The 23,339-nt window shown below is 42.3% G+C and overlaps 1 protein-coding gene across 17 annotated transcripts in view; it reads right to left on the minus strand.

The window, feature by feature from the left end:
* Window positions 1-22: 22 nt before the first annotated feature.
* The window catches only part of CSNK1G1 (casein kinase 1 gamma 1), a 176,671-nt gene continuing 153,354 nt past the window's right edge, over window positions 23-23,339 (minus strand). For 8 of the 17 annotated variants that reach the window (XR_011997420.1, XM_026006165.2, XM_026005957.2 and 5 more), the window contains 2 exons: window positions 13,176-13,282; window positions 23-5,854 (listed from right to left, as the gene is read on the minus strand). Coding sequence is in view for 13 of the 17 variants with exons in the window: in XM_026006165.2 (XP_025861950.1) it covers window positions 5,800-5,854; window positions 13,176-13,282 (162 nt within the window). In the remaining 4 variants the exon portion in view is untranslated. Of the gene's footprint in view, window positions 5,855-9,851; window positions 9,876-13,175; window positions 14,096-23,339 lie in introns of those variants that run through there. The other 9 variants (XM_072738775.1, XM_072738773.1, XM_072738774.1 and 6 more) reach the window with 3 other exon arrangements.

A 23,339-nucleotide genomic window follows, 5' to 3' on the forward strand; every position in this document is an offset into this window, starting at 1 on the left:
CCAACCAACCAACCAACGAAAATTAGTCAAGAAAGGTAAGACATTTTATTATACATACAAAAAGGGTGCAAACTGAGTTCTTTCTTCCCCAAATTGGGGAAGAGGTATACTTAAAGATCACATTTGTGTTTTCCATGGTGCCCTAGGAAATGGGCTACTCTGAGATAACATATCAAGACCCATTTTCCATTTTCTCCAAAGAAGGCTACTTCCTCTGCAGAGGAGTTTCTCCTAATGGTGTACAAATCTCTCTCCTGGAGGAACCGTTTCAAATACACTCGAAATTGACATTCATGTTTAAAAATACTACAAGTTTCATTTTCACAGCTGAGCTTTGCGACCAGTGCCAGGGTTTATGAAACATCACATATCTAAAATAAAAAAGTTAAAAAAAAAAAGGCATTTAACAATAATCAGACACATTCACACAGCAATTAAAACTGATTTCCACAGCTGATTTATACATCATCTAGTCTTAAAAAAAATTGCAATCAACATCCCAACATCTTTTTCAAAGTACAATGGGCAAAGATTAAAGAAACAGACAAAATAATATAATAAATTAGAGGATGTAATATATCCAATGGGAATTGATGAATCAACATTACTTTCCATTGGGGGGATGGGTTATATTTTTGGTTTCATCTCTTTTCTGCTGTTTACTCTTCTGCTCAATAAATGGGGCTCATTCCCAGAGCCAGTTTGGTGTGACACTAATTTGAGAAGCTCACTTGTTATTTCTTTACTTCTGAGAATACTCAGTAACACATGGTCCCAGCAGCCTGGGCTGTGAGTCTTTATGGAAGTGAAATGCACAGAGAATGCACGTGTGCGTGCACACACGCACACACACACACACACAGGCATACAAGTGCAACCACACACATCCATCTGTAAATATATTTCCCCCCAAAGAAATGGCTCATCTCTCCTGACACATTCCTAACAGATTGACAAGCCTCTTAAAAAAGCTTTCGGGGCAAGGGCTGGCCTGGGATTTGGTCTGGAGCTCATGTGGAGGAAACTGACCATGTCTCGCCTGCCCGAAGGGGTTTGCAGGGAAGAGGCAGTCAGGACAGCCGTCCTCTGTGTATTACTGGGATGGGTGCACTGCACCCCCACTTATTATCATGGATAACCCTCTGGTCAGACTTTGAGGGTGATGGCACTGGAAATGATTGTGAGGAGAAAGAGGAGGAAAGTAACAAAAATTCTGTCCACAGAACTGAGGTTTCTTTATTACATCAAGTTTGGTAATGAAACTAGAAATATATGGAGTACACATTCACTTTTTCCTTTGTAAGCTGATCTACAAATACTGGAGTGGACTTCCTGGTTGCTTTTTGAGGAACTCTGTCAACTACTATTGTCTATATCCAGGGAACCTACTTACTATTTTGAATACAATGGAGAAATCTATTCTTTTGCACTTACTCACCTGCAAAAGGAGTTATAACATGTTTTTAAGACTGCTTAATTGATCGAAGACTTCCAAGATTCCTTACTTGTGGCTAAACTCTGCAAACCCTCAAAAGGCCCATGGTTTCCTTTTCTTTGTATTCAGAAACAAAGCCACCCCTCTCCCTCCCCCCTCCCCCCACCCCAACAAGATAACAAAACTGTAAGAATCTTATTTCCATTCCTGCTGACCCATCAGAGGGAAGACTGGGAGTCACTGGCCATCAATCTCTAGACAGGGCTTTCCTGGAGGCCTGGAGTTGGCAAAAGCAAGAACCCCAGAAACAAGTGCCTGTTGCTCATACAGCCAATCCAGATATGGATTGTTCCAGCCAATCCAGAGCCTCTTTACCCTGGCTCCTTCATCTGCACACCTTGGGGGCAATGGCGGGGACGGTGGCAGTGGACTGGCAAAGGCAACATTGCCCAGACAGCGCCGCAAGTTCCCAGTCTGAGTGACTCTAGCTTTAATGTGGCCGACCCTGGAGATGACAGTATCAGGGCAATTCACTGGGGATGGAGACTGGGTTTAAATATGAAAATGGAAGAGGTGACTGGGACACACAGGAGGCATATGGAATTGGGAGAGATGCATCAGATCAAGTTCCTTTGAGATGCTTTCTAGGCCGCCATGAAAGTACTTATTTTTTATAAATGCAGGCCGTGCTTGCTCACTTAGAGGGGGAATAAACTATCTTTTGCATACAAAAAAGTTAAGGCTATGATCTTTAGTAACCACTCTGACATACATTATTACCATCACTGCATATTCCTGACATTAAAGATGGTTACTAACAGTGAATATGCACCATCAGGGGAAACTTCCAGTGAACTAAGTTGGGAGATACAGGTGACTCTTCTGGCTAATGGCAGGGGCTGCTTCTTTGTACCTGGAGTTCACGGAGATAAACAGGCAAATCAGCACTTCTACTGAAAACCCCAGGATTCTGCTGCCTCCTGTTGCCCCTGCGTTCCAGAGTGAAGTGGAGCTTTAACTGGAGGTCAACCAGTGTACTCTTCTTAGACCCTGTTTACTCCTAGACAGACTCAATATACCAGAATGTTCATCAAGGCCGTCGTGAAAGCACACTGGCTGCTGGCACACCACCCACTCTTGCAGAGTAATCTAGAGTGAGATCACTGGGAAATGCCAGGGTGTGTGCAGCAAGTGATCAACCCTTACAATGCCTGACTGTGCAGACACAGGTCATCCTCTGGTCATACAAGAAGGACCATTTACGCCTGGGTGGATGCCTGGCCTGCTTGCTTCAATCTGCTCAAGATGCGATGCCAGAAGGACTATAGGGCACGGGAGAACTCCTAATAGCATATAGTAAGGGTTTTTTTAATGAACAAATGCTGTTAGTACTTACTGCTAGGTCAGAAGCAACTGCATCAGTCCCAAAGAAAAAGATCCCTAGGCACCATGTTGTGAAATGGAGAAAGCTGGAAAAACTGCAGTGAGTGGATTGGGGTGTTGGTGGGTGGAGGGAATGCCCAGCCTCAGACGACTGGCTGAGGTACAGCGCTAATCAACTAGAGCAAGAGGGCTGAGGAAGGGAGCCCTGATGCGCTGCTGGGGATGGGACTGATGGCCCAATTATTCCTTAGGTAGTCTTTTTATTTACTTCTTAATTTTCAGGAAGATCACAATAGAATCCAAGGGATCTGGGACCACCTTGGAGTGCTAATGGCCTTAGAAGAATCACCATTACCCTTTGTTATGAAAATCAAATACCTAGTAAGAGATTTGTGGGGAGCAGAGAAAGAACAGTGCATTAGGAAGGACCCCCCCCCCCATAACTGCTTAGGTTTAAACCCCTCAAGAGCTAGCTGTTAAAAACATTTTAAGACCAAAAAAAAAAAAAAAAAGTCACAAACCCAGCTGCAGGGGGCTTACCCTGAGCCAAGCTGGTCACTGCCTTTGCTTTTTTGTGGAAGCAGAGGTGGGGAGGCACTTAGTGGGTATGGAGTGCCAGGATGCTAGAGGCTTTGTCACCATTTCCCCTTGCCCTCCTTTGAGAGGCAAGGCTTTTTCTATACAAGGGATAAGGAATTAAAGTTTCTATATGGGAAGTTTGAGTTGTCCAAATGCCAATTGTGAAACTAAGTTTCTGAGATGGTGCCTTAACCACTAGGTAATATCAAAGAAGCAATATTCAAAAATCCTTGTGGAAAAGGGCTGTAACGCTGTGTCTCCCAGCCACTCTGTTTTGTACATAGGAAAATTTCTTTTAAAGAAAGGAAAGACTACATCTTTACATGAGCTAAGCAGGTCTGAAGCCAGTAAAGTGATACTTCCTAGCCAAGGCCCAGTAGGACAGGTAAAGCCCAGTAACTCTCATCGATGTGAATGCTATTTCTGCTCCATGTGAAATACATCAAGGGACTTGTCAGGAAATGCCAATTACCAGAAAGTAGCCTCAGATCCTCCAGTCCAAAAGATGGCCCTCCGCCTCAAGTCAGAGGCAGAATTTCTGTGTTCCCAAAACCACCAGCCACTGTCCTCCATGGTCAGCTCTCTCTACTCCCAGATACAAGGCCTTGTTCCCTGATGTGATTCTTCTCTATCACATCTGGAATGAGGTCACTGTTGGCATAAGCCACTGAACTCAAATGAAAATTGAGCACAATAAGATGAACTCCATACATTAATGACTTTCCAAGCAGTACATGAAGAACCAAGACCCTTCATCGTAGTAGATTAGGTGGACTGGGTAAAACCAGACAGTGGACTGGGTAAAACATGCTCTAGATCCATGGCCATCTTACTTGGAAGGAGTTTATATCCAATTAAGAAGATAATTTCAGACCTTTCATTTCAGTATCCTTTCCCCTGGAATTTTCTGGCACCACCAACCTTACCCTCCTGTTCACTATAGCCCCATGTGCTCAGTCCTGAGCCTGCTGCAGGTGCATGGTTTCTGATAAGGCAGGCCAGCCCAAACGCTACCCCTCAGCTACTGGGGCAGACAGTACATACTGATTTTATTTCATGGCCCTATGATGCCAAAGCCTGAGGTTCTTCTGGCAGCCGGAAGAAAGGCTCACTTTCCTCCTCTTCTTGTCCACTAGTGGCAAGATGGTGGTGGCTCTTTCATCATTAATTTTGTCCCCCAAATCACTAAGGAAGTCACATGGCTATCTAATTGGAAGTCCCTGGCAGTGGAGGAAACCGATATTTCCAATTTTTTTGTCAAGCATCTCTTTCTCCTGGTCACAGTCTGGCTTGGCTGGCTCGTCCAAGTGCTGGAGAGCTAGGCTGTCCAAACTGTAGGCTGATGAGGTCAAGAGGCTCTGGTAGGGACATTCTTCAGCAGCTGAGAAGATGAATGAAAATTCAAGTATGTTTCCTTGCCAACCTGAGTGCTTACTCAGAGTGACAGAGTTTGGCTTCTTCTCTTCTGGGTGCTGCAGACCCAACTCTTTTCCACTGAGAATGTCCTCTGGACCCATGTTCTCTCTGAATGGCTTGGCTGGCCCCATCCCCCTCAAAACAGAAAAAAAGTAAAACTCTCGATATAACCAGACACAATATGCATCTGCCATGTTTTTTGTTTAAAAAAAAAAAAAAACAACTAAAAGTGCAACAAAGTCAGTTTTTGTTTCCTTTGCGCAGAACAATTTGCATTGTCCTACTACCGTCTGGAGAACAGAGTTCGCTTGTTGAGAGAGCGAAGAATACCAACACGCAGGGACAGTAGACTGCAAATTTCTCACAGCTTGTGTCCGACAGTGTAACTTCACAGGAGGAAGGGAGGGAGGGACCTGCACCCCGTGGCCAGCTGGGGATGGAGGCCGCACAGGCACAGAGGAGGAGGGAGCCATACTGCCAGGCACAGCTGGTAGTTGGAGAAGGTTCTTCTCCCTCCCAGGCCTGCCATCTTCCCCCTGCCTTCTTGGCCGCAACCCCCAGCCTCTTAAGCTCCTTCAGCGACAAAGCCTTTAACTCACTAGCTTTTATGCTGGAGAGGGTTGAGGGTGGGCAAGAATCAGGAGTAAACTAGGGGAGGGAAGAGAATAGTAGTCCTTGAGTTTTTGTGAATGACACCTTCACTGTAAACAATAGGAAGGAGAGTCAACCAGGCAGCCCCAAGGGCAAGCAGAGGAGGAGCAGCAGCTCTGGGACCTGCTCAGAGCTTTAGGCAGGCGGGGATGGCCACTGACCCATTGGGCCCTGGCTGCCCACACTGGCTCCTTCTGGGGGCATCTGTTTTCTTCTTTTTGGTTTGGATCTCTACCCTCCCCCACAGAGGAGTCCCTTCCAATGAAAAATGGCAGGAGCTGCAGGTGCAATCGAGTTAGAGTCCCCAGGGCCTGAGGACTCCTGGGAGGCACTGGTCACTTGTGGCGCTGGGCAGTCTTCTTCCTTTTCCTCTTAAAAAAACAGCAGCACCTGGAGCACAAGGAACATTGCCAATCAGTGCGGGAGGCCTGCAGCTTCTGACAGCTTCTGCCTGCTTCTGCTTCCTGAAGGTGGGGTGGGAGAGAGGCGGATCCCCCCCCCCCCCCCGGCATCTAACCACAGGGCCACCCACCTTGTACAGTGCACACACTGGAAGTAGTAGGCAGTGTCTGCCAGGATAGCCAAAGGAAGTAGCTGCCTCATTTCAATCTAGAGCTACTAAGCCTCATCATCAAGAGGCTGTAGGCGAGGCAGGGCCAAAACAGGCATCTCTGGAAGGAGGAAGAAGGCTAGTCTTCTGGTCTCCTACTCAGCCCACATAGCTCATCTTTATCTAGAACCAAGGTGAGGGGTCCTCAGGGCTGCTTAAGACTAGCCTGCATTGTCTGCCCCTTGAAACGGAGAGGCAAATGATTTAATGCAGCTTCAGGAGGAAGTAGGTAAGAAGCTAAACTGAGGCAAACAAATACCCCCCCCCCCCCCAAAGTATGACTGGAACTCTAGCAGGATCTCACGATGCTGCCAATGAAGGATTAAGGATGCTCATCATCCTGCATCCCCATTCCCAACCCCACCCAGCTACCCAGAGCAGGCAGGAGGAGCCCTGAATCTAGTAAGAACTGTGAGCCCAGATCCCCCAACTGAAATCAGCACAGCCCACTTTTTGTTCAGAGGGGACTGGGGCCGCAGCCCGGGAGCTGAGCATTGGCAAGCGTATGGCTGCAGGTCCTCAACTTAGCTACAGAGACTGCTGCTGCTGTGCCAGATGGGGTTAGAGGACTGGCCCTCATGCAGGGTGGAGTTCAGGGCCTGCTCCCCTTATCCGCCCTCCCTGTTCTGTTCCCTGGGCAAAAGCCACGCTCTGGAATAGCCCTAAGCCCAAGCATCCCCTCCTTGCTCCTGTCTCTGGAATAGGGAGCAGCTCTTCCTGAGGCAGTGACTAAGTCCAGAAGGGGGTGATGAGGGCTGTGGCATGACTGGTGCAAGAGATATGTTCTTCCCAGAAAGCTGATATGTGGGAAATGAGGATGTGAGGGCCAGAGGAATGGATGAGTCAAAGGTGCCAGATGGTGGAGGGGAGTCAAGCCGCAAACTCGACCCTTGAAAGGAAAGCTTTTTGGAGAGAAGCTTTCTGGTTCTCTTGCTTAAATCCCACTGGGTTTAACGCCAGGGCTATTCGTATGAAAATAAAGAACTGGTGCTTATTTTCCATACCCCTAAATTCTCCATCCACTGTGGCTAAGATTCTCTCCTTTTTCAGCCTGACCCCTTGGTATTTGGACAGGTTATTAAAATTTTGGAGGTTTCTTAGAATGCAGAAACACATTCATACAGGTAATGATAACCTTTAACAATATCTGAATGAATAAAAAATGAAAATTATGGAAATAGGACCTTCTTAAGGGAGTCTTAAAAAAGATTTTCTGAAGGTATCAATGACATTTGTGAAATGCTATTTTTTTAAAGTTTATTTATTTAACTAATCTCTACCCCCAACATGGGGCTCAAATTCACAACCCTAAGATCAAGAGCCACATGCTCTTCTGACTGAGCTAGCCAGGTCCCCTATGAAATACTATTAATGGGTATTAATATAGTCACTAAATAAAGTGGCATGTGTATCTGGAGATTCAATAAATTCTTTTAAATAAAAATGACCAATGCTTTTGATTAAGACCATCTTCTCCCTGGAGAAGGCTTCAAGAAAAAAAATGGTCTTTTTCTATTATATATGCTTAAGAAAATGGACATTTCCAAGTTGGAAGTCCTGAAATTAATATTAACCAAGGCAAACTAAATCTCATGGGAGCATCAGTAATGCAACAGTTACCTGTTCTCTGTTAACCATGATTTCAGAGACATCACTAAAATTTAAGTCAATTTCTATTCTTCTTCTTTTTTTTTTTTTTTTGAGGATGCTAAAATGAGGATTTTGTATTTTTAATAAGTAAGAGCAATCACAATGAAGTTTGAAATACTATTTTGGTCCAGACTATATATTTCATTTTACTTCCTTCAAGGCAAGTCATAAGAATTAATGTCTGCTTACAAGTATCACTGATGTCCCATGCTGAATTTGCCCACTCAAGGGGAATGTGAGCTGTGGTTTTGAAGCCTAGATTAATTTTTGCTAGTTAGTGTAGTTAATGCTTCAGCAATAGCAGAAGCTTTTCCTGATCCTAACCATGAGGAAACAGGCCCCCAATCTGCTCTTCGACCCTCTAGTTTCTGTGATGACTACTAGCAGCAGGACCTGTTAAACTGGGTCAGACCCCTTATCAAGCCCACCAACTAACTCCATACAGATGTCTTACTCTCCAAAGAGAAGGAAGGTAAGTGATGAACTCTTCTTGTGTTGCAGGTTTTCTTCCAGTCAATTCTTTGATGGGATGACCAGAAGTTCCTAATGTGCTGGAGTGAGAATCAATCTGGTCTCCCTACTCACAAGCCAGACCTGTGAGCCATTACCTTTCCCATACTGCTCTCTTGCTCCATCCTGGTTCTCTCCCCTTCTGCTGTCCCTTTGCCACGCTTTTCGTCTTTAGTGTACTCTCCCATTCTTCCCTTGTTCTAACACCTGGCTCAAGCCTCACTGTATCCATGAAGTCTTTCTTGACCATTCCTGTCCATAGTGACCTCTTGAGGGATAACAAGAAGTGTCCTGGAAAACTACTTGTCCTTTCAAGTATATATGTTTTATCTCTATACAGCACCTAAGTTCTTGGGGCTCCCCCTAGAGTTCCAAGCAGAGTTGGATGAGCACACAGCAGGTCCTGTATGTGTAGTCAGGGTTACGTGAGTGACATCTCACAGGAAAAAACAGACTATGACAATATAAGATTCACACAGACATATTTGCTAGATAAAGGGGCCAAGTGTAGTTCTCAGTAACACAAGACTACAAATTCTATTTGTATAAAACCCAATTATTATCTTCCATATATCCCTGTCCCTGGGGAAACCCTGTAGGCAACTTGGCTTGACCACTGGGGTTCAGAAACTGGTGCCTGACCCAGTCACTGAAGACAAACAGAAACAAGGTGATCATAGAGTCCAGCAGGCCGTTATCACCACATAGAATATGACCTCATGCATGCAGACAATGTGGGGGAGTTGTAATTCCAGACTGCAACGACCAACTAGCTCAGGAACACCTGGAAGGTCACTGGCAACATCTAAGAAGAAAGCTGGCGAGGGGGCTCTTTCTTGTAGCAAGTATTTATCTCAGTGAATGTGGATTCTTTAGGGCTTCCCCCTCCACATAGCTTGTACTGTTCTTAAGAATGCACTCAAGGGACCTTTTCCAGGAGTGGAAAGGAGAGGCTCCAACATCTTATTAGCTGAGTCAGCCCTTGGCTCACTAAATGTACTCTTACAGGGAAAAGAAAAGAAAAAGACAATAAATGAAAAACAAAACCCCTCCCCGAAACAACAAAATGTCCATTTCTTCCCCAAGAAGGAGCTCTTTTTGAGAGACTCATTTTACAGATGGAAGAACTAGCTGAATCAAAAAGAAACGTTGTTTTAACCAAAGCAGCCAATTTCCAGGTGAGAGACCAAGCCACACAATGTGAGATAATCTGGCAACAAGTGGCCTTGGGGTTCTGAAGAATAATCAAAATGACTGATACAGTAACCTTGTCCTCCTGCTTCTGTCCCTCTCTGTCTGATAATCTCTGGTCTATCAATTTGAGAGATAATTCCCTCAGATAGAAATAGAAAGATAATTTTGGATACTGTGGGATATTGTTTTGACAGGAGGAGAGAGTGATGAGATGGGTTTGAAAGGAAAGAAGGAACAGATTAATTCCTGGTGTAGGCCTGCCCCATCCCCACCTTGTGGATCTAGTTCCCCAGTCTGGGTGGTTATGGCACAAGGCGGCGTATGGAAGCCATTCAGTGTTCCTAAGGCATTTTGTTTGGCTTTGCCAATCCCAGCCTAGTCTGGTCCGCTCCCCTAGCATGTGGACTGGAGAGAGGGACTCACCACAGGTTGAGCATTTTCAGGCAGCTACAGAGTGTGTAAAGAGAAAAACACAGAAAGGAAGAGAGAAAGAGAGAGATATTAGTCCACAGAGGTGAGATGGAAGCGACTCCCTGTGAGCCATGCAAACATGCAGTATGTGTCTGTGTTTCGTTTCTTCCTCTGTTGAGGAGGTAGGGTGAGTAGGCTTGGGCTACTTGGCCCCCACACTAAGGTGGAGGGGGCAGGCACCTGACAGAAGCATCGAGGAGGGAGCTGGATATCTCAGTGAAGGGTAAGGTAAAACAGAAAGAGTTGGTGGGAGCCCCTGAGTGGGTTTTCTTGGGCAATTTCCAGGAAGGTAGCAGGAGAAAGAAGAAATGATCCTGCCTGTAAGGATTCAGTCAAGCACCCAGGGAGCCATTCTGGTTCCCACACAAAGTCTTACTGTGCAATGTTAAGCTGATCTCCCAAGTATTCTGAGGGAAGAAGTTCCTAGCCTTTCTGTAAGTCCAACACACCTGACCAGAGCCATTGGCAGTTAGGTCTTACTCTAGATGGGGGGAAAAGGCTTTAGCAACAGGAGATGAAGCAAAGCAAGGGGGAGATCACTGCTCTGGACTGAGGTATAACCGCCAGGAAAAGGACCTTCATCAATTCTTATCAATTCTCAGGAGACATGAGGTCCACATCTGCTAAATTATAACTAAAGTCAGGGGATAACCAAAAACTCCTATTTTGACCATAACAAAAATCCACCAAAAAGCTGTCTTGCCTCACCATCCTTCCATCATATTTAAACAAGGACATATGTCCTCTAGCCAGAAGAACAGGGCAGTTAGATGTTCATATCATATACAGAACAAAAACCAAGACCTTGTTATTTCTCTCATCCTTTACACAAAACAAGCTGGGTGAGGAGCTCAAAATCAAAAGCTTGGATGTGAAGGTTTCACGTATCTCCCCAGCCCCTGGTTGAATCTTAATATAGACAAAAGCCCTCTTTTCTTCCCTACAAGTAGGCTGCATGGACAAATGGCATCACAGCTGCGTGCAATGAGGGGTTGTTTGGGACATCTTGTGCTTCTCTAGCTGTGACTTCTTCCCATGAAAATGATGGAGCCGGTGGATTCATGGCTCCCCTCCCCCTTTCCAAAACACATAGATGGCCAAGAAGAAAACCACATGGCTGTGCTGACAGTTTCCTCGGCAAGATGGTTTGGTAGCTCATGAAATCACTAGGGGAATCAGCACACAAAATGTCCTAAGCTGTGAGCTTTCAGATGATGTTTGGTCAAATACAACTGCTCCCCTCTGCTTTCCACACATTTCAGAAGGCCCTGGAACTAGTGGCAAAGAGGCACAGTAGTCCTTTTTACTAAATGGGGAGACTTTAAACACTCTTCACACCCTAGATTTTAGATTATACCACAACAGAATTCACCACATTGAAATCTCTTTGTGTGAACAACCCCCTGTTTCATACACAGGACACAAACACCACACTTACATACATAATCAGTGTACACATTTACCAAAACAAAATGAGAGAATGGGTTCAAAAGATAAGCCTGAATAGGACATACTCTAAGACTAATAAGCTCTTTCAATCTTGGTATTCAAAGTACACTATCAAATCCAGAATTAGACTTCTAGCCTTCAAAGTAATAGCTACAACATGAATTGGGAGTGAGGTGGTGGGGGGGTGGGGTACAGCCATCCTTCAAGCCCAGACAATGTTTAAATCAGAACATGCTTTAGCACCATGATTCCCAACCTTGGCCACACATCCGAATCACCTCAACTTTAAAATTTCCTGATCCTCAGGCCATAACCCCAGATAAAATCAGACTCTCTGAGGCCATGATTCAGATATATGTATTTTCTAACATGCCCCAGGTGATTCCAAAGTGCAGCCAATATTGAGAACCCAGAGGATAAGGAGTACCATACTGTTTATTTGGGAGAATGAAGTTTTGTCACGGAAGCTTAAAATCTCCAAAGTCCCTGAGAATAAAGAGCATATTTCCTTACTAAAAATGGTCTCTTGCTGGCATTAAAAACTCTCCCTGCCTTTCTTTCTTATTAGGGCCTTATATAAAGCAGGAGAGAAGCATCTGAAGCTGCCTACAGTCAGCACAGATGTGACAAGAGAAAGGTCCAATTTCATCCTTGGTTGCTTTTTATCTATGGGTAGGAATCCTTAAATCCTGGCTTTTCAAGAAAAGGACCTCTTGGAAGCAAAGTGAGCTCATCATACAGATGAGCAGGAGAACAGAGGAATGGGCAGGGGAAAGCCCTGTAAAGGAGGGCTGGAAGGAAGAATGCAGGTCTTGACTGGCCTCCCACCACTTGAGACCCTGAGGTGCAAGCATGTTCAGGCTGGTATTGGGGCCATCTAGGGGCTCAAGAGACCAACCGGGATACAGTGTCACTATTCATATGTTGTCTGCTTCTGAGAACAAGATACTGGGATAGCCTGAATGTTCTCAAAGGGTTTATAAGAAAGGTTACCCATATCAGGCTTGGCAGCAGTTACAGATTTGTAAAGGACTTCTCTCCCTACCTCATGTCTTTTTGGAGTTTAAGTCTGGATTGGAATTTGAGATGGGGCAAAAGGGGAAAGAAGAGATAGAAATGCTGCTTTTGCAGAATTGGCAACTATTCCTCCTTCTATCCCATATGCTAAAGAGTTTAACCACACGCCATGCAGAGAGCACCAAGGGGCTGATGGAATGGGTAGGGCAACACATTCACAGGCAAGAGAAGCAGAAAAGGGAGTGGGCTCACCGCTTCCCAGTAGTATGATTTCCTCTCCTCCCAAGACTCTCTTACTCACAGGTGTCAAGACTATCTTGCCTGACTTATCGGGAGTTTGAAATTGGGACTCTGAATCCAGAATCATTTAAGTGAAAGCACAATGGCCCTGAAACCCTTGCTCCAGGATTCTACATGCAGAATTCTTGGCTAAGAACCAGAAATCAAATGCTGTTCAGTATGGTCCATGGTTTAAGATAAACAGATTTTTCTCTGTATCCCATAGGGAGCAAGAAGCTCCAGGAACCCAAGAGGCTCAGGACTGCTACCTGTTCTAGCTTTTACACCATGATTCTTTTAGTTCACTAGGTCTTTTGCCCCATGCGGACTAGAAAAATGCAATGGCCTTCCCAGAAATCACAGCTAATGAGGGCAGAAGCAGCCTTAAGTACCATGCAAAAAATAAAATAGTCAAAGGAAGAAAGCTGAGGACACAAGCATGAGGAATCTGGTCTGAGATGCACAGCACATAGAAAGGAAAAGAGATTTTTCAACCTAGGACTCAAGAGCCCCCTTAAAAGATGAACGTACTTAGCTTCCTCGACTACCTCCACCTCGGCGTGAGCTGTGATTGGTGCATTGGAGTGGGCTCCTGTGGGGTCATCGACATTCAGCTCACCATTGGTTGAGCTAACCACCTGCAACAAAAAGATGGAGTGTGACAGACATCATGGCAACAGGAGCCTCCTGCCAGCACCAGAGAAGGTCCCTAAGGGGGTCTCTAACTAGTCTATAACTTAGATACTAACCAGTCAGTGTCTGGAATACTTGTTTTCCTGAGCTGAGGGGCCAGATGTCCTCATTTAGGTAAGGTTCCCAGGCCATATCATGAGAGGACACAAAATGCAACGATGTGATCCTATAATAACTTCCATATTGAAAGCCTACTCTGTGTCAGCACTCTGCTACACTGTGGGTAAATTTAATCTTCACAAAAAGACTATGAAATAGGTCACGTTACTCTAATTCTACCTCTCTCAGTTTATTATGCTAGAATTATAAATAGACTCAGTGATGATGCTGAAAAAAATTCTAAAATGGAAATTAATAGTGGGCATCAGAAACTGTAAGTAATCACACTTTCCTTCAGAAATTTCTTCATGGCTTTGACCACTGGTTTGAAGTTACTTAAATAACAAGACTGCCGGATCCTCTCTGTCTCGTGAGAGGACAGACGGTAAGGAAACGCTTTTCCTTGGAAGACCAGTCTTATTTCAACAACCTTTATTTCAGGTTCACTGTCATCCCATTTCTCACTGATGGTCCCCGAATTGTAACTGAAGGCTCTCACTCCTGTCATCTGGTTAATGTGGACCCGATCAGGCTTCTCTTGCTTGTGCAGCTGCTTCTGTCACCTGGTTTCATTTCCACATGATTCCTGCTTATGTGGGTGCTGGGAAGTGGGAAAAGGGACCCCGCTGGACAAACCACTCTGCTGTTAAAGATCTTGGCTGAAACATGGGAGAGAACCACAAAATAGGATGAACGGTTCGGATATCATATGACCTTGGGTAAGTAACTTCTATTTGAGATGGTTTCTTACAGGTTGATGGGAAAATTACACAAGCGAATGTATGACATGGTGTCCGGTACAATACCTGGCACACAATATGGTAGCACAGCATACATAGTAACTATGAAATGCGTTCTAGGATTAGTCAGCCCTGGAATTGAACCCTAGCTCCACCACTTACTTGCTGTGAGTCCTTGGGCGAGATCCTCAATCTTTCTGTGCCTAAGCTTCCTAATCTGTAAAATGGGGAAACAGTGCTGCTTACCTGATAGGGTTACTGTGCAGACAATGCACACCCAGTGTTTAGCCTATGGTACATGGTAATGGCTCAGTAAGTGTTCATACTACTGTTATTCTCCCTCCACAAATGTTTATTCTTATCTCCCTCTAGATCTGGGGTCCTCACCAGCAGCTTATTTGAAAAAATTTCCTGCATAGTCATAAAAGGGCAGGAGGAAATGTTTAGTATAAGGGATCTTTGGGGGTATTTATTCAAAGAATAAAGGGCACACAAGGGAAAACTCTGCTTACTAGCAGTATTTACTTACCATTATTTCTAAATCAGAATATTTGTTGATCTTATTAATAATACATGCTTTAAAAAAATGGAAACAATGCTGTGTGGTCAGACAAAGAAACTTACAACAATAAATTTGGACTTATCCAAGGGATCTGCTAGTGATCAAATTTAGCACCTCTGATTAAGGGAACCACTCAACTTTACTTATCTCCTGACATAATAAATATTATATAACATTATCTATGTGATATCCTTGCCAAAGAAAGTTTTACCTGGATCTAAGTATGATGGAAAAAAAAATACAAACCCAAAACATGGGGCACTCTATAGGACAGCAAGCCTGGACTCCTCAAAAAAGACTTCTCTTAAAAAAATTTTTTCCCCTTTTAACACAGAGATGAATGTTACAGACTAGGAGAAATTAAATGACTAAGAGATTGAAAGAGACTAAAGGGTTATAAGAACTAAATGCAAATGTAAACCTCGATTAGATCCTGGACCCTATAAAATTAATCTGGGGGACAACTGGAAATGTGATAAGGATTGTAGATTAGATATTATGGAATTATTTAATTTCTTAGATATGACAACGGTGTTAGTTCCATAAAAGAATGCATTTGTTCTTAAGACACTTTGACTAAACTACTGTGAGATAAAGTGCAATCAATGTTTATAATTTACTTTCAAATATTTTAGCACACACTCTCCCCCTCACCCCCCACACCACCACCATAGAATGAAAGACATGTGGCAAAATCTTAATAATCATTAACTTGAGTTAATCTGCATGATTTGCATGCGTTCATCTGACTACCACCACCACTAACTTCTCCATAAATTTGAAAATTTCAAGAAGAAATTTGAAGTTCGGGCAATAAACAGCAAAAACAAAATTTGAGGAATGAAGGTTTGCAAATTAGAGAAGCACAGCTCCTCATGCTAATGCTGTCCTGTGAACTTCCTCAGCCTACATTTATTTCTTGGGGCACATCCTGGCTGCACACTGGCAATCATGCTGGTAAATGCATTCTGCAAGCATAAGGGCTACAGGAGAAATCATTGTAAGTTTTCTAATGAACAGCTCAGAACTAGACAAGATGTTAAATAAAATATCTTGGCCTCTACTAATATGAACAAAGCAGGGGGCAGCAAGCATCACCACTGCCAACTACTTGATGACTTTGGGTTATGGCGCCTGCCCACAGCGTCTCACATGTATGCTAATTTCTCATTGCTATGAATTGCCACTTGGCCTATTAGCAATGTTGGGCAATCTAAGGAAGAAGAGGTTATCTACATTTTACAGACTGAACATCTTATCTGTATCAGTGAGTACCTGGTCTCAAATGAATCAGGCACAAATCTAATTACCAGGTGTCTAACTTTTAACTTAACTATACCTAAAATATCCTTGGGAATCAGCGGCTACTAATCTAGGTCTTTAGAGCAACCACTTCTGAGGCTAGAGGTGCAGTTTGTCAAATCACGAACTGTTGCCTAGACACAGTGGAATTAACGCTAGAATAGGTGACCAGAAAGCTGGGTTCCAGACCTCACTGGAAATGAGGCCATCACCATCAACCACCTCTGGTGAGCCCTGGTTTCTAATTCTGTAAGACCTGGCCAACAACCTTGGTCCTATCTACCTCATAAATACTACCTCATAAATACAATGATGTTATAGAAAGCAATTTGAAAAATTGTAAAAACAAAAAAACCATACACAACAACAAAAAACAAACCAAAATACCCTTATAAATATACTAAATTATTAGTATTTTAAGCAGTATCATTTTTATACCCTTTCTACTGAATTTTTAGTATAACTTCATTAAAAAATAAGCTTATTTATGTACCTAGAATATTGAAAGTTATTTTGTCGTAATCACTATTAGAATTAATCCGACATTCCTCTGGCTATATCACTCATGTAAGACCAAAGCAATAGCTTAAAGGACTAACCATGAAAGAGATGAAGGTAAAGTGCTATTTGGAACTTTACTCCTCAATACTGGTAACACCTCCTTTAATAAGTAATTTAATATTTTAAGTAAAAAATTTGAGTTATTAAACTTCATTTTTCAAAACATGACCGAAGAAAAATGGGAATTATGTATCAAGGGAAGCAATACTTTAGCTGCTAATCAACATTTCAATCCTACTTCTCACAACTACATATGTGGTAATTCGGTACTTTAGATTCCCTACCTATAAAATGGGAATACTATTGACCTTAAAAAGAATTGTAAATGATTAAAAATTAGAAATATTTGAGCAAAGTAATTATTAGTTAAAAGTTAACTGTTGGGCAGTCCAGGTGGCTCAGCGGTTTAGCGCTGCCTTCAGCCCAGGGCATGATCCTGGAGACCTGGGATCGAGTCCTGGGTCGGGCTTCCTCTCCCTCTGCCTGTGTCTCTGCCTCTCTCTCTCTCTCTCTCTCTCTCTCTCTCTCTCTGTCTCTCATGAATAAATAAATAAAATCTTAAAAAAAAAAAAAAGTTAAATGTCATTCTTAAATCTCATGCTTTTGCTTGGTCTTGGAGCTTTCTAGATATTTTCTACACATTTTAATTTAAACAACTTTGGAATCATCTTTTTTGAAAGAAAAAATATACTGCCTTCTTGAATTTAGATCTTCCACATTTGTAAGATCTATGGATATAGTGTAGTGGAAGGATGGGAAACATGGAGGTATAGGAGTGGGGGGGCGGGGGTCCTGCTTATTACACAGGTTAGAATAGGAGTGTCCACATGCCTTACCAAAGCAAGCTCTTCTCATCTTGGTGCTCTGCACTCCCTACCAATAACAGAGTTTTGGTATCTGCAGGTTATCCAGGTAGGATAAGCATGGATTGACCACATTACCTTTGGGAAGTGAGATGACTTGAAAATATGTGGGCATCTGTTGTGCTAGAAAAATACAGCCAATTTGGTTTGCAAAAAGCATAGCTTTTATGAGTATACGCAAACTGGGGCTACAATGAAAAAGGCAGATGTAGTAAGGAGAACCAGAACTTAATGTAATATTAGGGAAATGGTACACTTGCCTTCCTCTATCAAGGAAGCTGGCAGAACTTAGTTTTATAGGGAGTAGAGGGAGGTTGCATTTTCCAAAAGTGATGCCAGAGACTCTAATCAACTCCAATTTTAAAGATAACCCATCACAGTGGACAGTAGGAAGCACTACCCAAATGAGCACCTCTGTGTTCTAAGAACACAAATCTAATAAACTGTCCAGATATTCCTGATTATGAGGTATTTTTCTTTTAAAATTATTTAATCTTTGCATTTTCCCCTAATTAAAAGGTAAGCATGTTTATTGTAAAAAAAAAATTAGAATATTAAAAAAGACTACATAAAAAGTGCAGGTTTCCAGTGACATGGCAGAGGGAAATTCAGTATCTTTCTTGAGAACAAAAGTATGCAAAATATTTACATAAAAAGACTAGTAAATATTTTAGGCTTTGTGGACTATACAGTCTGTGTGGAAACTACTCAACTCTGCCATTGGTACAAGAAAGCAGACATATATAATATATAAACAAATGAGTATACTTATGTCCTAATAAAGCTTCATTTATAAAAACAAGCAGAGGGTGGGATTTGGCCCACTGGTTGTGTTTGTCCTCCCCTACTCTGCATTGTTTCTTTTTTTCTTCTGCACACACTAACATGTATGTATATTAATCCTTTTATATATAAATATTTTTGCATATATGTGTGAAAATTAAAATGGGGCCAATTTTTTTTTCTTTTTTTTTTTTTTTAAGATTTTATTTATCTATTTGACAGAGAGAGAGCACAAGCAGAGGGAGCGGCAGGCAGAGGGAGAGAGAAGCAGACTCCCTGCCAAGCAGAGAGCTCAATGCAGGCTTGATCCCAGGACTCTGGGACCATTACCTGAGGTGAAGGCAGACACCCAACAGACTGAGCCACCCAGGTGCCACAGGTCAAATTTCATATATTTTTTACAACTTGCTTTTTCTACAACACACCTTGGGTAATTCCCATAAGACCCAGAGATCTCTATCCACTGTATGGAAGTATTATGTTTGTTTAGTTAATGCTGAATTTTATATTATTTTTTTTAAATTTATTTATGATAGTCACAGAGAGAGAGATTGAGAGAGACAGAGACACAGGCAGAGGGAGAAGCAGGCTCCATGCACCGGGAGCCCGACGTGGGACTCGATCCCGGGTCCCCAGGATCGCGCCCTGGGCCAAAGGCAGGCGCTAAACTGCTGTGCCACCCAGGGATCCCTTTTATATTATTTTTTAATTACTGTTGAACATTACGAACATTTAGTTTTTCATACATATGAACATTTAGTTGCATCAGATTTTCTGATATTAGAAACAAGTGGGGGCAGCCTTGGTGGCTTAGTGGTTTAGCGCCTGCCTTCGGCCCAGGGTGTGATCCTAGAGACCTGGGATCGAATCCCACATCGAGCTCCCTGCATGGAGACTGCTCTCCCTCTGCCTGTGTCTCCCTCTCTCTCTCTCTCTCTGTCTCTCTCATGAATAAATAAATAAAATATTAAGAAAAAAAAAGAAACAAGTAGCAACAAATATTCTAGAACTGCAGCATCCTTAACAATAGCTAAGCTATTGTGGCTGCTGAGCACGAAAAATGCAGCTAGTCCAAACATGTTCTGTAAGAGTAACATATACATCAGAATTCAAACACTACATTTAAAAAAAAGGAAAATATCTCATATTTTTCCCCCCAGGTTTTATTTTTAAGTAGTTTCTACATCCAATGTGGGGTTCGAACTTACAATCCTGAGATCAAGAGCCGTACACTCCACCAACTGAACAAGGCTGGGCATCCCTCTCATAACTATTTGTAATACTGACTACATGTTGAAGTATTTTAAACTAGATTAAATATGTTATTTATTATTTTTTAGATTAAATGTTATTGAAGTTAGTTTCACCTGTTTATTTTTACACTTTTAGTGTGATTACTAGAAAATTTGAAATTACAAAAATGACTCATTTCCTTTAGCAGCATTGTTCTAAAACATGAATCCTCAGTATCTGTGCATTTCTGAGGAATATTTATCTGAAACTGGATTAATTGAATCAAAAAGTGTAGATATTTAAGATTTTAAAGATAATACCAAATAATCCTCTGAAATAGTTTTAACTCCTGTTTCAACAATACTAGATAGATAAATTTCTGCAAATGTGACAGATGAAGGCTGATATGTATGTATATGCATATAAATTATTTCTACAAGGATTCGGGGTACCTAGGTAGCTTAGTCAGTTAAATGCCTTCGTTTGGCTGATGTCATGATCTCGGGGTCCTGGGATCAAGCCCTGTGCTGGGCTCCCTGATCAGCAGGGAGTCTGCTTCTCTTGCTCTCCCTCTGCCCCTATCCCCTACACTAGTGCACATTCTCTCTCTTTCAAATAAATGAATAAAATCTTAAAAATATATATTTCTACAAGGGTCATTAGGAAAAATAGCAGTCTCTTTCCCACTCCACTATTTTTCCTCCTTTATAATGGATTCCTTTGGTTTTTACCTCCATATCTCTGAATAACATGCATCTTGATTCTTTATTTTTAGGCATTAGATTCACCTTTTCCATCCCTCTAGTCTTCTTCTACTATAGTTTATACTGTAATTCTGATCAGATCAATTCGTAGTTTTATATTATGACTATTAAAAACTATTTATAGCTGTGCCATAGAGTATATACCATGGTTCTTTCCTTCCCTGTATAATTTCTTGTTTTTTTAAAATATTTTATTTATTTATTCATGAGAGACACAGACTGAGAGAGAGGCAGAGACACAGGCAGAGGGAGAAGCAGGCTCCACACACAGGGAGCCCGACGCGGGACCCGATCCCGGGACCCCAGGATCACACCCTGGACCGAAGGCAGGCACTAAACCGCTAGCCACCTAGGGATCCCCAATTTCTTGTTTTCCTTAGAGTTATTTATCTTTTGTCTTTTACTATTTCATTTTTAAAACCTTTTTATCTTTAAAATGTTTAAAGTATAGTTGACATATATGTTTCAGATGTACAGCATAGTAATTTAACAGTAACATACATTATAAAATGCTCTCCACGATAAGTGTAGTTCCCTCTGTCACCATACAAAATTATTACATTAAAAAAATTGTTTTAAGTAATCTCTACATCCAACATGGGATTCAAACTCACAACCCTGATATCAAGAGCCAGATGCTCTACCCATTGAGCTAGCTGAGTGGCCCCAAAGTTATTACATCACTGACTATATTCCCTGTGCCGTACTTTTCATCCCTGTGACTTGTTTCTTTTCTTTTTTTCTTTTTTAGAGAGAAAGTGAGCAGGGGCTGGGGTGCAGAGGGGGAGAGGGGAGCGCATCTTAGGCAGACTCCATGAGCAGCTCAGAGCCTGACGTGGGGCTAGATTTCATGACCCTGAGATTATGACCTGAGCCCAAATCAAGAGTTGGATGCTTAACTGACTAAGCCACCCAAGTACCCCAGCTTATTTATTTTCCAACGGGAAGTATGTATCTCTTAATCCTCTTAACCTCTTTTGCCTCCTCTTTAGCAACTACCAATTTGTTCTCATATTTATAAGTCGGTTTCTTGTTCATTTGTTTTGTTTTTTTGATTCCATAGATAAGGGCAACATATGGTATTTGTCTTTTTCAGTTTGACTTATTGCACTTAGCACAAAAGCCTCTAGTCCACCCATGTTGTCAAAAATGGCAAGACTTCATTTTTATAGCCAAGTAATATGCATGTGCACACATACACTACATCTTCTTTATCCATTCATCTATCCATGGACACTTAGATTGCTTCCATATCTTGGCTACTGTAAGTAATGCTTCAATAAACAGAAGGGTGCGTGTATCTTTTTGAATTAGTGTTTTCATTTTCTTTGGATAAATATCCAGAAGTGAAATTACTGGGTTACAAGGTAACTCTATTTTTTATTATTTTTTAAAGATTTTATTTACTCATTCATGAGAGACACACAAACACAGAGGCAGAGACATAGGCAGAAGGAGAAGCATGCTTCATGCAGTAAGCCCAACATAGGACTTGATCCCGGAACCCCAGGATCATGCCCTGAGCCAAAGGCAAATGCTCAACTGCTGAGCCACCCAGGCATTCCTATTTTTTATTTTTTTGAAGAAATATTTTCTACCATTTTAACCTCTCTCTTTTCTCTACTTTCTGGGAGGCTTTCTTAAACTATCTCAAACTCTTGAGCTTTAAGTTATCACGTTCTTAATTTCTAAGAGCTCTCTTTTTTTATTTGCTCTTAAATGTTCCTTTTTATTTTTTATTTTTTTAGATTTTTTTATTTGTTCATCAGAGACACAGAAAGAGAGAGGCAGAGACACAGAAAGAGAGAGGCAGAGACACAGGCAGACAGAGAGGCAGAGAGAGAGAAGCAGGTTCCATGCAGAGAGCCCAATGTGGGACTTGATCCCAGGTCTCCAGGATCACACCCTGGGCCGAAGGCAGGCGTCAAACCACCGAGCCACCTAAGTGTCCCAGAATGTTCCTTTTTTTTTTTTTTTTTTTTTTTTTTTTTTTTTCAGAATGTTCCTTTTTAAAATAGCATCCTGAGGTGCCTGGTTCAGGATATGATCTCAGGTCGTAAGATCAAGCCATGTTGGGCTCTGCACTGTGCATGGAGCCTGCTTAAGAGTCTCTCTCAGGGTACCTTTAGGTCAGGTTGTGACCCTGGGGTCCTGGGCTAGAGCCCTGCATCTGGCTCTCTGTTCAACGGGGAGCCTGCTTCTCCTTCTCCCTCTACTGCTTGCCCTGCTTGTTCTCTCCCTCTCTCTCAAATAAATAAAATATTAAAAACAAAAACAAAAACAAAAAGATTCTCTCTTTCGGGATACCTGAGTGGCTCAGCTGGTTAAGCATCTATGGACTCTTGATTTTGGTTCAAGTCATGATGTCAGGGTTGTGAGATCAAGCCAGTGTTGGGCTCCATGCTCAGCAGGGAGTCTGCTTGAGATTCTCTCTCTCCCTGTGCCCCTCCCCCACCAATCCCCACCATTCTCTCTCAAAAAAAAAAGAAAAGAAAAAAAGTGGGAGACTGCAAAGAGTACAGGGGTGGGACTTTTTTTTTTTCCCAGGGGTGGGACTTTTAAGTATGGATCACACATTAATTCAATGTTCCTTTTCTTCAATATAGCTCCTCACCCCCAAATGTGCTCATTTCCCCCAATTGTTATACCCTCTATTTTACCCTTGCCAAAGAATAAATCTTTGGTCTTTGCTAGGGATGGGGAGAACATCTAGGGATCTCTGGCTTCTTAGAAAACAGACTTTTAACCACTCTTTATTTTAGCACATGGCCCTCCACACCAACTTCCCCTTGTAAAAAGCCAACTTCTGAGTCTTTGGAGGATTACTCAGTGAAAATAGGCTCTATTGGCTCAGAATTCAGTTTTCTTGGGACTCCTAAGTCATTGAATAATTGCCTATGTGCTTTCTAGCATGTCACATTTTATTGGTATTGCTTCATATGTTTTTTCTCTCCTTGTATGGAATCATGCCTTTCAAGAAAAGCCTTTTATCATTCTTTTAGCGCTGTTTCAGGTGAAGGTGAGAGCAGATCTTTGAGTTCAATCCATCATTATTACCTAGATGTTCTTATGAGTTTTTTTTTAACAGAACCAAC

The sequence above is a fragment of the Vulpes vulpes genome, chromosome 15 (assembly GCF_048418805.1).
Source record: "Vulpes vulpes isolate BD-2025 chromosome 15, VulVul3, whole genome shotgun sequence".
Lineage (NCBI taxonomy): Eukaryota > Metazoa > Chordata > Mammalia > Carnivora > Canidae > Vulpes > Vulpes vulpes.